Source organism: Pelecanus crispus, chromosome 1 (genome assembly GCF_030463565.1).
Source record: "Pelecanus crispus isolate bPelCri1 chromosome 1, bPelCri1.pri, whole genome shotgun sequence".
Taxonomy (NCBI): Eukaryota; Metazoa; Chordata; class Aves; order Pelecaniformes; family Pelecanidae; genus Pelecanus; species Pelecanus crispus.
In genome coordinates this window covers 169,000,794-169,016,746 of record NC_134643.1, presented here as the reverse complement: position 1 = coordinate 169,016,746, position 15,953 = coordinate 169,000,794, and the positions used below count along the sequence as shown (strand labels likewise).

Here is a 15,953-nt window from a genome sequence, read left to right as displayed (position 1 = left end):
AAGGCTGAACAAACTCATCTGAAACACAGACACAATAATTTGTTTGTGAATAAAAACTCCTCTACAGATATTTGTGTAAACTAACACCAAGCACATAAATATTTGCAGAAAAATAAACAAATAAAGAAAGTTAAGCAATACAGTCAGTGCAAGGGGTGAATTGAATTTAATGGCTGATGTTTCCATATATATATGTATAGAGAGAAATGTTTGAAAAAATCAAAATAAATATTTCTATTCCATGGTTTGAGTGAACATTATGAAAAGGACAGACTTGTTCCAGTTCCATTTGTGCAACTCACCTTTGAAAGAGCAGGTTGTCTAACTTGCTTTTCTAAACGAAAATATAGATGGTATCTATCTGCTTTAGGAGAAAGGATGTTGCTAGGCTGATATAAGTATTACCAAAGCCTTTTGGTATTCTTTCCTGGTTGGGAGAGGAGCATAATATTACCAAGTTAATCATCGTTATTTATATTATTAACAGTTATCTTTCTGTATAGAGCTTGTGGGAAACAGTGAGGACAAAAAACATGTCTTAAATTCTCCTTTTACTGAAGTGGAACCCAGTTAACATGTCTTTGGAGGCCTTTCTTAGTTACTAAATGTCAGCAACATTAAGTGCATATGGAAAAGGTTCTTCTTCCTAGCAGATAGGTTCCAGTATCTAGCACAGCACTTCAGTGTCAGATGATGTCACTTTTCCTATTTTTTTCCTTGAAAAAATATATGACAACTGTAAGCAGCATTTTAAGAAAATAGACATGGCTGTATAAATTCTTAGAATAGTGTTTGCTGTTCTTTTTCTGCCTTCTCACTTTTGCTCTCTTTTCAAAACGAGAAGAACAATTTCCCCCATAGATGCTGTCCTATTCCACTTGACAAACATTGATTTTTCTCCCCCATGTTTTGAGTGGAGCCAAAACTGACATGGCTTATTTTGTTCAATAGGAACAAAAATATCAGATTAATTACCACCTAGTCCTGTCATGCCCAAACATGTTTATTTCTGTATAGCACTGTCCCCAGATATCAGTACAGCACTAGGAATAATAGTTGTTCATTTGCTTCCATGCACTCAGCCAAGGGGAAACAAAATCAAATCTTTTCTGCAAAACCTGAGAATAGGAATGAACAGCCTCCTCTGAACCAAATTGCTGAAAAGATGCTTTGTGACTTTAGTAGGTCTTGGATCACATCCTATTTGCTTGGCAGATATAAATGTTAATAATAATCTTAATGTCTTTATTAAAAGGTATAATGTGTAATGATTATATCTTTGTATTTACACTTTTGCATTCAGAAAATCTGAAATCAGTGTTATTTTTTATAGCAATAAGCCATGGGTACAACAGCATAGGCTAGAGCCTAACATTTCTTCCTCCTTTCTGTGCTAGTGGATCCACACCTTGTTCTTGCTTATGCCTGTATGGAACTGGAAGAGCTGCAGTGAAATCAGTGTTAGTATCCCAGAGCTATAGCCAGGTTAGTGATAGCAAAATTTCACCAATATTTGTTATTCTAGTAAGCGGAGGAGCTGGATTAAGTAGATGTGCATAAAGTTTAGGAGTTGCATGAAAACTGGTCTTGAGCACAGGTCAGTGGCAGAGGAGGAGCTCAAGTGGGTAAGGAGGGTGGGACAGAGCTGTGCAGAGGCTTGAATGCAGAGGCACAAATATTTTGGGCCATGCTCTTGGGGCAGCCGCTAAAGAGGGGATGCAATGTGAAGAAATTCACAACGAACTTGATACCTAAATAAACTGGGTGAATGGGATCTCTTTCCGGAGGTCTCCAGAGCTGACTACATCTCCTCATTTTATGTACAGGGAATCAGGGAGGACTGTTCCCCTAAGTGCTTAGAGTTGTGGGAACAGGTTAAAACTCAAAGTTAGGGAGAATTGATCCCAAAACAACCCCATACCTCCCTAAATTCCCTAGTCTGTTTTTATGACATTATCATGGTTTAGCCCCAGTCGGCAACCAAGCACGACACAGCTGTTCACTCACCTTGCCCCGCTGGTGGGATGAGGAAGAGAATGGGAAGAGCAAAAGTAAGAAAATTCATGGGTTGAGATAAGAACAGTTTAATAAGTGAAATAAGATAAAATACAATTATTTTTTTTTAAATTGTAATGAAAGGGAAAACAAGGAGAGAGAGAGAGAAAGAGAAACAAAACCCAGGAAAAAACAAGTGATGTAACTGCTCACCACCTGCCAACTGATTTCCAGCCTGTCCCCAAGCAGCAATCGCTGCCCCCAGCTAACTGCCCCAGTTTCTATACTGAGCATGACGTCATATGGTATGGAATAGCCCTTTGGCCAGTTCAGATCAACTATCCTGGCTGTGCCCCCTCCCAGTTTCTTGTGCACCTGGCAGAGTGTGGGAAGCTGAAAAGTCCTTGACTAGTGTCAGCACTACTTAGCAACAACTAAACCATCAGTGTGTTATCAATGTTATTCTCCTACTAAATCCAAAACACAGCACTATGCCAGCTACTAGGAAAAAAATTAACTCTATCCCAGCTGCAACCAGGACAGATATTCAGCAGTCTTATGGGGAAACATAGTTAATTCATATTCATAAATCTCTCTTGGATGAAACTGGAGCTGGCTGGATGAATTTTTTTCTGTTGGAAAATGCTCATTTTAGCAAATCAAAAATTTTTAAGGGAGAATTAATACAACAGTTCCATGGACACTGGCCTGAAAGTCTCGCCAATGTGCAGCTAGCCAGCAACCTTTCTGTGAAAAATGTTCCATTTTTAAATTTTTCACCCTCAATTAAAACAATTTTTTTCCTGCTCTGAAAGTTTTAGTAGGAGCAGATCTTTTATTTTCTGGCCAACACTGTCTGTGTGTTGTTATTAATATTTATGATGATTACAATATATCAGGCAAGCGACCTTGTGTGATGAACATTAGCTTTTTATATTACTTTGACCTTCTCTAGACTGGATGAATATTTTTACTCTTGATCTCCCAATTGTTTAAAAGATCGGGACATGGATAATTTAGAAGAATTAAGGAGCTCAAGTGTAAGATTTTACGATGTTGCCCCTATCCTATTGATTAGTTCTGTTTCATCCCTATAATATAGTTAGTGCAGCTAGGCAAACATACAGAAGTTGCTCTTTCCTTTCAAGAGGAATGTCAAAACAATAAATAGATTAGGCATACCAGCTGTATTGATTTGTGACAAACTTGATGTACGCAATCGTTTGGGATTCAAACATTTATCTGGGGGGAAAAAGAACCCATCATTTTTATTTGCTGCGTTGGGGGTCTCTGGAAGAAAATGCTGTTAGGCATCTCAAAATTCTCTGCATAGCAGCAGGCTTTTAAATGCAATGAGATATCCGCAGTACATTTCCATATTAATCAATAAGATGAAAGGCAAAAATCAATTTTGTCTGTGCAACTGTGTGTGACACCTCCCTAAGAGCTGTACCATTGGGATGGATTCATGCCAACAAAGCTGGCCATAGGTTGATTGTTTATTTATGGCAAGGAAAGGCATAAAGTCATCTTACTGACAAAGTAGCAGAAATGTTACTCATAGGATGTCTATTCAAAAACCTGGCATTGGTACCTGGGAAATATGTATTTCAGGTCTTAATAGCAATTGCCATTTCCCACATAAAGCAGGGACAAAAATTTTCTTTGATTCAGAAGAAATTTTTCTTTGCCACATAGTCTTGGGATTAGCAAGGTATTATTATTGTAACATTAAGAAATTAATAAAATGTGATCCTCTAGTTTCATATTCTACATCCCCCTTCCTGTACTGGAATAGGCAATGAACCTTAACCATCCCCATGTCACCCACAGTCTGGCTGCCTTCTATTACATCCTCCAGTAATTCTTCTAATTCAAGATTGCAGAATGTTAGATTATGACTTGTGTCATACTTGAAATCTTACTTTTATAACTTCTTCTGCAATGAGGTATCCAAGATGGTGTTTCACAGTAGATTTATTCATAAATAGGAACATGTTTTCTTTGGTGCTCTGTTTATTCCCTAGTTATTCCTAATATTTAGTATGGGGTTTTCTGATGATTGCTAAACCGACGTTATGGTAGTATGAACTGAAAAGCTTGGGTTTGAGTGCCAGTAGTCATCCCAGAGGGCTTCATTGCCTAAAAAATGTTAGATTTTTTTTTTTCTAATGCTTATTGCTTGATTCAATTTTACTGCTGTCATTCAGTATGATGAGGTCATTCTCAGTTTTTCTGTGACAGTCTTCATCTTTACTCTCCCAAATGGTAATACCAGTGTGCTTTTTCACCCCACTCTTTACCCCCATTCCCAGATCATTTATAAAAAGTTTGCAACAGCAAAGTCTTAAGCATAGAGTCCTGTGGAGTCTGTTAAAAATGTCTTTGGAGCAAAAGTTACCCCAGCCTAAGCTTTCAACAGCTAACTTAGATTGTAAGCCTAACTTCTATGAAATGAATCGAAGTCCAACTACAGAATCACAGGAAAAGTCTGGGTTAGGAAGGGACCTGTGGAGACCCTCTAGTATCCAACCTTCAGTTGAAGGCAGGGCCTTGGATTAGGTTTTTTTCTTTCAGGATTCTGCCAAGCCAAGTCTATATATTTTCAGTGAGAGAGATTCTACCACATCCCTGGCCGACCTATTCCAGAGTTTAATTTGTTCGCATGGTGATTTTTTTTTTCTTATAGCCAAACAGAAACCTGTGCCTATTGTGTCTTGTCCTGCCACTCCACATCCATGTGAAGACAGCTTCCCCATCTTCTCTGTACATACCCTTTAGGCACGGAAGACTGATGAGATCTGCCCTGAGCCGGCTCTTTGTAAGCTGAACAAACCTGGTTTATTCAGCCTTTATTTATTTGTCAAGTTCTCCAGTCCCTCTCATCATCTAGGTGGCCATCCACTGGATCCTTCTAATCCAAAGAATGGCTAAAAATTCATTGATAATCTTAATGCAACACTGAAGATGCACTACATCCAGCAGTAGAGAGAGACTAGGGAACAGAAAAAAAAAAGAATATTCAAGGAAAAGAAAAAATAGAATGAGGACCAATGTCCTTCCGTAATTCTGAGTAAACTGTCAATAAGAGTGGTGAGTCTGTTAGGTTTATACTGGGTTTTTACAGAAGAACACATTAAAGTCATAGATGCCACCACGCTTATTAGTAAAAAGATTATGTGTAGATTAGATGCTGCTAAAGCGTGAAGTTATTCTTGAAATAACCAAACAGTTTCTTAAAACAAACTGCTTATAAAAGTAAAATATGTATCACTTCTCAAGAAGATATAATGGACAGCTCATTAATTACGTTTTCAAAAGTGTACCATAAATTCTGTCAAGGCTGGGAAAAGTTCTACTGTACAAAATTTAGAAATATAAGTAGGGAATGAAATAAAAAGCAGTGCACAAAATATAATGACTGTAAATTCTGAATATGAGGGGAGACTTGAAAAAATATGACAGGAATAACATGGGAAATATGAATTATAAATCAGTTGTAATGAAGACGATGAGGAAATCAGATGCATCAAAAGGATCAGACAGTTTTCTGAGTCAGACATATGGGCCAAAAAGGGCCTCTGCAAAACAACAGTAATGAGATCCAACTTAAAAAGTTTAATTAGTTCTAGACACCACAATACCAGAGAGCTCTATTAAAGGAAATAAAGAAAACAGCGAAACACTTGAAGAAATCACTTATGAAAACAGAGTAAAAAAATCAGCATGGAAAGTGTGACCGAGCACAAAATAAAGGAGGGTGTGATAGATGTCTACAAATATCTGAGGGATATAAAAAACAAGAAAAGAATACAACTGTTTAAGATGATATGAGGTAGCTTATTAGAAATAGTTGAGTGAAATTAAGCAGCAGAACAAATACACCACATAACTGGACGAATATGCTAATAGTGATGTACAGTAGAAAATGAAATAGCTTTCTTTAAAAAGGTGGGAATAACTTAACTAAGCTATTTTAAAATTGGGCTGGACAGATTGGTAGGGAATGTATACTGTGGGTAGTAACTCTGCATGGGCAGGGGAATGGCTGAAAACATCTCTGAGGTTCTAACATCCGTGACTGTACCAAGACTGTACTCAGGAGACTTTTATTAAGGAAAGGATACATTAAATACGAAATTTCAGGCTATGATTTGCTGTCTTCAACCATTTGAGCATATCTCAACAAAGAAGAGTCAGAAAGATGGACTTTTTTCAGTGCTCCAAACCCCACGTATCTTGGAAGAATTATGCACACTTGTCTATGTTAATGCAAATTTAAAGAACAGACTATAGCAGCTAGCATATAGGCATGCATCAATGAGGGTTATTTTATTTACTAACAACATTTTCTGTGATTGATGATGAGACTATATAAACACCTCTTGGCATATGGAAAAAGCAACAAGACAAAGATTTTACAAATGTATTGCAATTTATTAATTGATTCATGTCAAACATTCAGACAGAATCCTCAACTGTGTTTGGCAATAACTTTTGCTAAAAGTCCGGTTCAGAAAAACATCTTGCATTCAGCTCCCATAAGGTAGTGAAATAATAATAATAATAATAATAATAATAATAATAATAATAATAATAACAACAACAACAACAACAACAACAACAACAACAATAATATAATAGTAAAGGATTACCATTTTGCCTAGTCTTTGCTACTTTCTTTTTGCATACATGAACAAAACTAAGATATAATCTAATAACAGTGCACTAAATTATTTAGAATTGCTCAATGTTATAGAAAGACAAAGAAGCAAAATCATCTTAATATGGTATTTTTTTTCAATACATGGAAGAAAAATGTATGCTATGTGAAATACTAAAAAAAATCTAGTGAACCTGCAGTACACCCTACAAAATTCATCTTGGTCCTATCAGCTGCAATAAGATGACAACTGTGTGTCAATAACTTTTTCATACATATATTGTACATGATATTAAACTGATTTCTTGAGCTGCTCTACATAAAAGAGACAGTTAGAGACAAACCCAGCAGGAGCGATAAAAAATTCTCCGTTATTACAGAACTGGGTATGGAAAACTTCAGCTTGTTCCTACTGTTGACAACTCTTCTTTCCTTTTCTGAGGGAAGAGTAAGTGATATCAATCAACATGACTACATAGCTGATCAGAAATATAAAAGAAAATTATAATTCTTAAATCTGGAAATTCGTACAACTGAAATTAAACATAGATAATAAATAGATAGATCTGGTTATCTACACACATTTTTAAAGTTTTCCTTTTTAATTAATTGGTAATTAACCTGGCAGGGACAGTTCTGGATTCCAGTCTCTCTTGCAAGAAGTTATGATGTACTTTTCATTACATCAGCCTTTGGACATCAGCCCTACAAGCATAAACCAGAAAACTAGATCCACCCCTTCATAACTGTGTGCCTTAAGCGCTAAGATAGAGACCACTCTTTCTGTCCAGGTGGATAGCTAAGTACTGCACAGAAACAGCTTTAAAAGGAGAGTTATCAGGCACATAAGAATAGCAGGGATGGTTAGGGTGGTTTTCCACAGGTAAAATCTTGAGCCTCCTCACAGCAGGCAAAAAAATTTAAATGAATCTCTCACATCTTGGTTGTACTGTGTAAAGGTAGGCACCTTCAGTATTATCTGGATATCTTCAGGATAGTCCTGAAGAATTCACTGCATTCTTCTTCACTAGTCCTTCAAAAAACTCCATGCTCTAGGAAGAGCTATAGAAAAGACCAGCTCAGAAGGACTGAGAGGGTGAATGGATCCCTGTCAGACTGCTGTGAAATGTTATTAAGCTTTAGAAAGCATTTAAGACTGACCTGAAGCTTGTATAGGGTCCAACTTTTGCCTTGCACATTGCCAATGTTTCCTCAGGAAACAGCTCCGCCACACAGACCAGGATGGGAATCTGGCTGTTGTGGCAGTTCACGAGGGGAATTCATGCAGAACCCTTTATTCACACACGCACACACATCTTGAACCAAGCTCCCTTGAATCATAGCCTGGACCTCAAGACCATCCAGACTCTGCACCCAGACCTAGACCCTTCACCAAGTGCCCAGCTTAGACCTTGCATCTTTCCAGCTGCTGGTCTCCTCCTACTCACTAGGCAGTCTGGCTTGAAGTTTGCTAGCAGGACATTATGCACACACACACACAGACAATATGCTGCACACCCGCGCTGTTATTCTCAGTCAGAAAATGGTTAGGAATACAGTTTAATAAGAATATAGAACAGACTGCAGGGATCAGGCAGCCAACAAGATTGCTGGCCAGCAGTACTTCCACATGGATGGATTCTTTCATATGTCCTCTTCTTCCCATTTTCCCGTGCTTGTTCCCCAGCCCACCTTACTCCATCTCCTTCTTTGCCCGTGTTTCCTCCCATGTAAACAACTCACCCCAGGTACTTTTTCCCCATTTCTCCCTGGTTTGCTAACCATCTGTGAAATCCTGCTGTTCTTCATGGTGCTGTGACTTTTATTCAGCTGCCTACTCTGTTACTTTTTACCTCCAGGAAAATCTCATGCTGCCTACTCTGTTACTTGTTACCTCCAGGAAAATCTCAGGCCACGTCCAGCAGTTTCTCATGTTTTGCTCACTTACCTAAACCTCAGGCAAGGACTGAAGATTTGCCTGCATACCTTAACAGATAAGCTTAACTGGATATTGATAACTGAATATCCAAATAAGGAATATTGAGATTCCCTTTACACAGGTGCAAACACGCATTTTAAGAAAAGTACCTTCCCCCCACAGAAAAAGAGCAGGACATAGAGAATTATAATATTATTATGCCAATACATATGTGGAGCTTAATGATAGTCAGAGAGGAAATCTGTCAATTAAGCCTCATCAGAACAGAACCATATAGTGTTCTCTTATGAATAATAATGTGAAAAGGGGACTGTGGACCCTAAGAAAAACAGCAGTTTTGCCATCGCTGCGATCCATGCCTTGCTCTGATTTCCTGAGAAAAGACTTCTTAGCACCTCATTAAACATGAGGTGGAGTTTTACTTTTCTCTTCTTGAATTTTTTTAGTAAACCATAATCTAGCAGTAAAAGTTTTGGCAAAGTAACACAGGGATGTATTTCCAATGTTATTATATTTCTAAAAAGTCAATACATACCATATTTCACTTTTCAAATCTTAATTTTTTTTTGTTTCATTAATTTACCATCTAACGCTCTAAAGATTTTATGACCACTATTTATATTTAGTGTCATGATGGAAAACTCACTGAGTTTTGCCTGCATGACATAGTAAATACAACCCAAACTCCCGCCTCCCCTTGCCATTGCTCAGAAGGTTGGGAAGCTACCAAATGAGCACTGCTTTGCCGCCCAGCATATTAAAAGTTATATCCTTTTCCAAAACAGTCATTGCCACTCTCAAGGTCATAGTCAACTACGAGTTGCTCAGTCTGTTTACAGCTGATTCATCTCTATTCTTCTGCAATTCATGGACTTGTCCATAGGCTAATCCTTTGAAGCTTCCCAAATAAAAATGTATCCTTACATTCTTTCACAAGGAGCTATGTGAACAAGCACTTCACAATTCTTCATAAATAAGTGTTAGACCACATATATGGGACTAGAAAAAATAGAAAACTCCTGATAGGAAATTTAAGATAAGATCTTTCTCCCTTTTTTTCCCAAAACAAAATATACCTTAAGATTTTGTGAAGGACATGCAATTTAGTATTTTACCATTCTTTGTCTCCCTGAAGAAACAATGCTTTTACAGACTTCTTCCACAGATGCTTTTCTGAATCACCTGGGGAAAGCTCAGCCACTGCTGAGATCTCACTGATAATTTAAAAGCAGAAGAACAACAAAGTGTGCATGAAAGGAAAAACTGATGTTACAACCAAACAGAGACTCAAAAAAAGCCTTCCTTTATCAGCTCCCTGAGTCTCCCCTATCAGACCCTCTTTTCTTGATGATAGAAAGGAGGCAAGAAAAAGGAGGCACTGATTGTTATTACAGGAACTTCATATTTCAGTCTAGTTTGGAGTTTTTTCACTTGTCAGATATCTCATAAATCAGTGTCCTTGTCCCTGTTCCTTTTGTTTCAATCTGGGATTTACTAGGAAGCTTTCTGGAAACCTACCCTGAAGGAAATGCGACATAAACAGGAAGACATCACTTTTGGTATCAAGATAAGTCAAAAAGACAGTGGCTTGATGCAGTTCCTAGGAAACAGAGGCAGATTCTTGTCTATTTATGTTATTAGTCTATCCATTATTTTGCCTGGAGATGATCAGGGTTCACAAAACATCATCGTATCTTGAAGTTCACAAATAGCCTTCTAAATTTTTAAGTTATACAATAAATCACTTAGCATGGAGATCAGCTTTGTCTGGTGCATCTTATTAAAATGGCATCTATAAAACTTTAAAAAAGAAAAATCCATGAAGTAAACAAAAAATTTCTGCAGGATCTGTTTCTTATATATTGCTTAAAATGAAAGAATGTCCTTCTAAGAAACACTGTCAAATATATATGGTATGTCTTGGTATGGACAAGGGAATATAAAGCAGTTAAACAGAGCTGCTGTGCTCAGCCAGCAGAGATTTTCTGGGGGTCCCTGGGACTACACTCTGGGACTCCAGTAGTCTTGGGTTTTTTACTGCATCAGAAAGGTCCCCACTCCTGTTTTGAGCAAGACACATCTAGCAGAAGAAGTCAAGAGAAGCGGCACTGACAGTGAATGTAGTGTGCCATATGCTCTGCACTTTCTCAGGACTGTTTTGCAAGCCCATGTCCTCCAGTAAGCAATTAGTCATGTTTATTGTTTCTGAGCCACTAACAAACCCGCAACGCAAGAATGACTTACCTAAACTGGGTTCCTGATACTCACCCAGCAGCTAGATGCCAGCTTTTTGCCAAGTGCCACAGTATATGGAGAGGGAAGATGTGCTTAGCCTAAGCAAAGCAGATTTTGAAAAATGCAAAAGAGGTAAAAACAAAGAACATATGTAATTGAAGAATACAGTCCAAGTCTATTAATAACATAAAAACCAGGTAGTCAATTAATCAATCAGTTTTCAGATTTTTATAGCACAAACAATAATTAAGAGCACAATACCTACTATTTGAGCTGACTGAGAAATTATTAAACCCACACAGAGTCCCAGTGAACTGAATTGGGCTTTCTTTGAGTTCAAGGGTCTGTTCTTGAGAATTCAGATTTCAAGACTGACATATATAGATATTCTTAACTTCATTTTGAAAGCTTTCCAGCTTCTCCTGTAATAATATTCATAACATTTTTAGGAGAAAAAAGAGACTTGGGACAACAGTGTTGTGTTTGTTGTAACATGATTATAGATTTGAAGAGCTACAGTCTGGGAAGGACCATTACATCATTTTGATTGTCCTGTCATAAATCTCAGATCACTAAATTGCTTCTGATTTTCACTATATTCAACCTAACAGCTTTTATTTCATCCAATTGCATAGGATACTTGGTGTGTATATATTGTATGTGTTCATATAGAATTGTGCAAGTGAGTAATAGGTTTTAGCACTGCAGTAAGTGTTAGGGCTGGCAAACAAGAAGATGCAACTTAATGAGCTGAGGAAATCTTTTCCAAGGGAGGAACTCACCTCAGGACATCACACTGTGGGTTTTTTTTTCTATAGATCAATGTTACGCATAGGAAATTCAGTCTGAATTTTAGTCTGAGGGCTAACTCAAAAAATCAGTAGATAGAAGCTAGTTAACTACAGTAGTGATTATGTTCCCAAGGGGCCTGCACACTCGTAATAATATGACTGCCTTGCTCTTCAAAGCTTCTTTCAGTCTAGGGTTGCCAGTTATCATCTGGAGACGTTTGACCTAATATTAGGGACAACATGATTAGAGAAAGGGTAAAAGGAAGAGCTCAGTCAGACAGAGGCTAAGAAAATCATTTTGGAGTTCATAGACGTGGTACTTGCTCATCCTCTTTTGCTCAACTGAGCTTGTACTCCTACCAGAAGGAGACAGGAGTAACCCAGCAGCCTAGTCACTGCTAAATCAGCCATGGCCCTACACACCTGCTGAAACTGAAGAAGACAAAAAGAGTCCTCAAACAACATTAGTTTTCCGTTTGTGCAAGAGCTCATCTGAACTGTGCAATTGCCCAAGACTTCTAGCCTGAGCTGAGCCCTAACATGAGCCTTAACTGGAAGCACAACTTGTGTCAGCCTTGGAAATAATGTTGCAGGAGGAACTGTTTTACCTTAGCCCTTCAAGCCTCTCTCATCCCAGCATTTAATCCATTTCTCAGACTTTGCCTCTTCAAATATGTCCCTCTATAGGCCTGTAGTTTAACACTAAACCTGTCCCACATTCTAGCTCCAGAACAAAAACACAGACTGACATAAAGATATACCTGTCATCAATAAAGGTGTGGATATTTCAAATTAAACTTTTCCCTTAACCCCTTATATAGCCATATCCCTATAGTGCTAAGGAAATTAAAGATTGCAGGGCTCCAATTTCAAGTGATACTGTTGGCTCACAGCCTCACTGCTTCAGGCTAGCTTCTCCACAGATTTGTGTTGTGAATAGCTGCCTGGAGTGGTCCAGAGTCATTCCAAGCCAGAGAAGGAGATAGCAATTAAAGAGTATGGACAACCTGGGATCTACTGCTTGGTTTTGCTCTCTATTCTTTTTTTTTTCTTTTCTTTCCCTTTTTTTTTTAGCATAAAGCTATAGCCCATGTGATTGAAACATAAACTTGACTCTAACCTTAACTTGAACCCAAGCTCTTGAATGCACCATCAGACCTATACCATACTATACCAAACAAGGAAGCTCAACATGCCAAAAAGCTCACCGAGACTGTTGGCAGCCAGGAATTACCCACAGTTCTCAGTGTCTGCCCACTTCCAGTACAAAGACTAAGGAAAGACTAAGTCTATGGATAGGGTTAAGGTTCAGAAAATAGAAGCTGATGAACTGAAGGATGTTTTTTCTAAAGATACAAACTGTCTAAGCCAGGAACAGATCTTTAGTTTGCATGTCCTAGAACTATTAATTTTTAAGTTGAAGGCACTTTGCTTGAGGAAAGGCTATTCTTACAGTTGAAGCTGTGGTTCTTGTTCAGTTAAGGATGATGAACTTTTCTCTTCTGCCACGTAGCTGAGATTCCACTTCAAGATTTAATTCAGAACTAGTGCCCCATGCCATCAGAAGAAACAGCAAGTAGACTCAAGCCACCATCCATTCTCATGAAGGGTCTAGGTAATAGGTAAATGTACTAGGTAATGGTAATAGGGAAAGCAATTACCTATTTACTGTACTCTACTTCAACACAGTCCCTTATCTGAAACATATACTTGACCTTAGCACTAGACTTGTCCAGCCTGTAAGGTCCCAAACTAAAGTGTGCTTGTACAAAGAGGCACATGTCCTTAACTTAAGCTGTGGGCTACTCCTACCAAAAAAAAAACAAAACCACCCATAAAACCTTGTGACTGTTTTATGTATTAACCCTAATTTTAACCCTAAACCTGAATTAAGCCACCAAAATCCAGCCACCAAGACCTGTGCCCTAACAATGCCTAGTACTGGTTGTGGCAGCTAGGATTTAGGCTGATCACATTGCTTATAAAGTGCTAAGGCATAAATGTTTTAAACAAGTCATTCCAAACATGTGAGGAAGAAAATCCATTACACTAGTCAACACCTACAAATTCTCTTTGCATGTGTGCTAACTTACTGCAGGAAACAAGTGTATGCGTGTGCATGTGTATATGTGTGTGTGTTATCTGTGTGTATACAAAAACTGTTTTGTTTCTTCTACCAGAACTAGGTGCTGTTTTCACTGAATTTCTCACTGGAGAGGGTTTAAACTAAAGAATTTTAAAAAAACATACAGTCAAAATAACACCACTGTTCGAAACAAAATTCCTGTCATCTCACCATTTCTCACAGTTAGCAACAAGTACTATACACCCCACTCCAAATAACCAGCTTTACACCCTTTCCAGCCTAAAAGTACTGTGAAATATTAGACCCAAATTTGCAAAAGTGTTTAGGTACTACATGCCAAGTAATTTAATTTTCAGTGGGATTTTTAGGCATGCATTGACTGCATATAAATAATATATTGTAGCCCTCAGTTCACCTGTACATGGGAGTCTGTGTCTCAACAGCTAGGGCGAGACACTAGCCTCTTCTTCCCACACATCCACACACACATGCTTCTGTAGGGAGGTAGAAGATGGTCATGCAGGCTGGAAAGAAGCCCCAGGACTCCCCAGCCAAGTGCAGAGCTAACACTGCCATCGGGGCAACAGGGTGCTCCATGCCTTCTCCACATAGCTGCCGTAGGACTGGTGTTTGCAACAGCAAAGCATGCGTGGGGTCTGGTTTGGAAGGAAGTTTGGTTAGCACCTTTTGGAGCCTAGGTCTGAGGGATAAAAAAGAGAACATGTGAAGATTTTTGTTTATCATGTTAAAATTGCAAGTGGTGTCTGTTTAAAGCTAATTAGATGCTGAAAATTTTGAATGCTAACATATGAGACAAGGATCAAATATGATGTTCAAAGGTATAGTATAAATTCAGTTTATCACATGGTTATTGCCATAGAAATTGTGATGAAGCTGTGTCTCTGCGCAGACAAACAAACGTGATATATGGCAAAACCTTTTTTACTGTTCTCAATTTCTGTTCAGTTGTTTGGGTTCTACTTGTTAATGAACACACACAGATACAATTATTTTGGAGAGGGGCTCTAATGTAAATTAAGCAAACAATTGTTTTTAAAATCCAAAACATACGAAGAATATATTTTTCTGCATAAAACTTTCAACCATGTTTTGAAAATGTAGCAAGGCAAACATGGTTTATACCTATATGCTATGGCAGAAATCCAATATTCATCTGCTGTTCATATTGCAAGAAAATGAGATCATTAAGGTCAGAAAGAACAGCTGCTTTAATTATAACACCCTGATATATCATATCAAAGTTTTCATCATCTCACACAAACTCTAAGAACATACCCAAGGGATTCATTTCTATCATCCAGCTTTTTCTCGGGAAGGAGACTATATAAGTACACTACAGAGCACTGCCTGCTTCGAGTGGTGCGATGCTGTGTAAAATAATTTTACCCCAAGCTCAGTAATTCTAATGTAACTATTATTAATCTAACTTTTGCAGTCTTTATTCATCTTTCTGTGGTGGCAGTGGTAGGGGAAGATAATTTTGACAGCTGGGAAGCTGCCCTGCAGGCTTCACGGTCCCGCTGCCACACATCCCCACGGGCTCCTGCTCAGGAGTGCTTGGTATCCACGCCTCCGGCTGGCAACGCTGGTCAGCCTGAGGCACCCAAAGGTATCCCTTCTTTAAGGGAATGGCTGCTTTGTGTTTTAACAGATGCTATGCTTCTGGTAGCGGAGAGATTAGAGGGACCATTCAACATTGAATCAGTCATGGATCCTATTGATGTCAAGATTTCTGAAGCCATCATGAACATGCAAGAGAACAGCATGCAGGTGTCGGCAAAGGTACTGTGTGAGTCGCGCCTTCTCTGTTGCTGAATGTCACAAGCAGGGGGAAAAACATTTTTCTGTGCAGACTTAAAGAAAGATTGTCCAGACCACTAGAAACTGGTTTTCCTCATTCAACAGTTCACCAGACTGCCTTTGAATCCTTCATCTAGTTAAACAATCTCAAAGTTTTTGAAAGGTAGTGGGGGGAGAAAGGTACCATTTAGTAAACACCAAATTAATAGCTGTAAGAGATTTAAGGAAAACAAAGTACTGAAAATTAGTGGTAACTCTGTAAGCAACATCCTGCAGAATACGTTTGGTAACTTCTGCTCATGTCTCATCTGTGATTTTCCATATTAACTTCCAAACACATTTTGATCTGTCTAGGTCAGACTGAAGTACAATGTGTTTGAGGTGAATACACAAAATGTTCCATTTAACCTCCTTTAATAGCCA

General features: G+C 38.3%; 1 protein-coding gene across 1 annotated transcript in view; it reads left to right on the top strand.

The window, feature by feature from the left end:
• The window catches only part of GPC6 (glypican 6), a 790,528-nt gene that overhangs the window by 702,536 nt on the left and 72,039 nt on the right, over positions 1-15,953 (top strand). Inside the window, exon 5 of the mRNA XM_075721405.1 lies at positions 15,382-15,512. Coding sequence (XP_075577520.1) covers positions 15,382-15,512 — 131 coding nt within the window. The remainder of the gene's footprint in view (positions 1-15,381; positions 15,513-15,953) is intronic.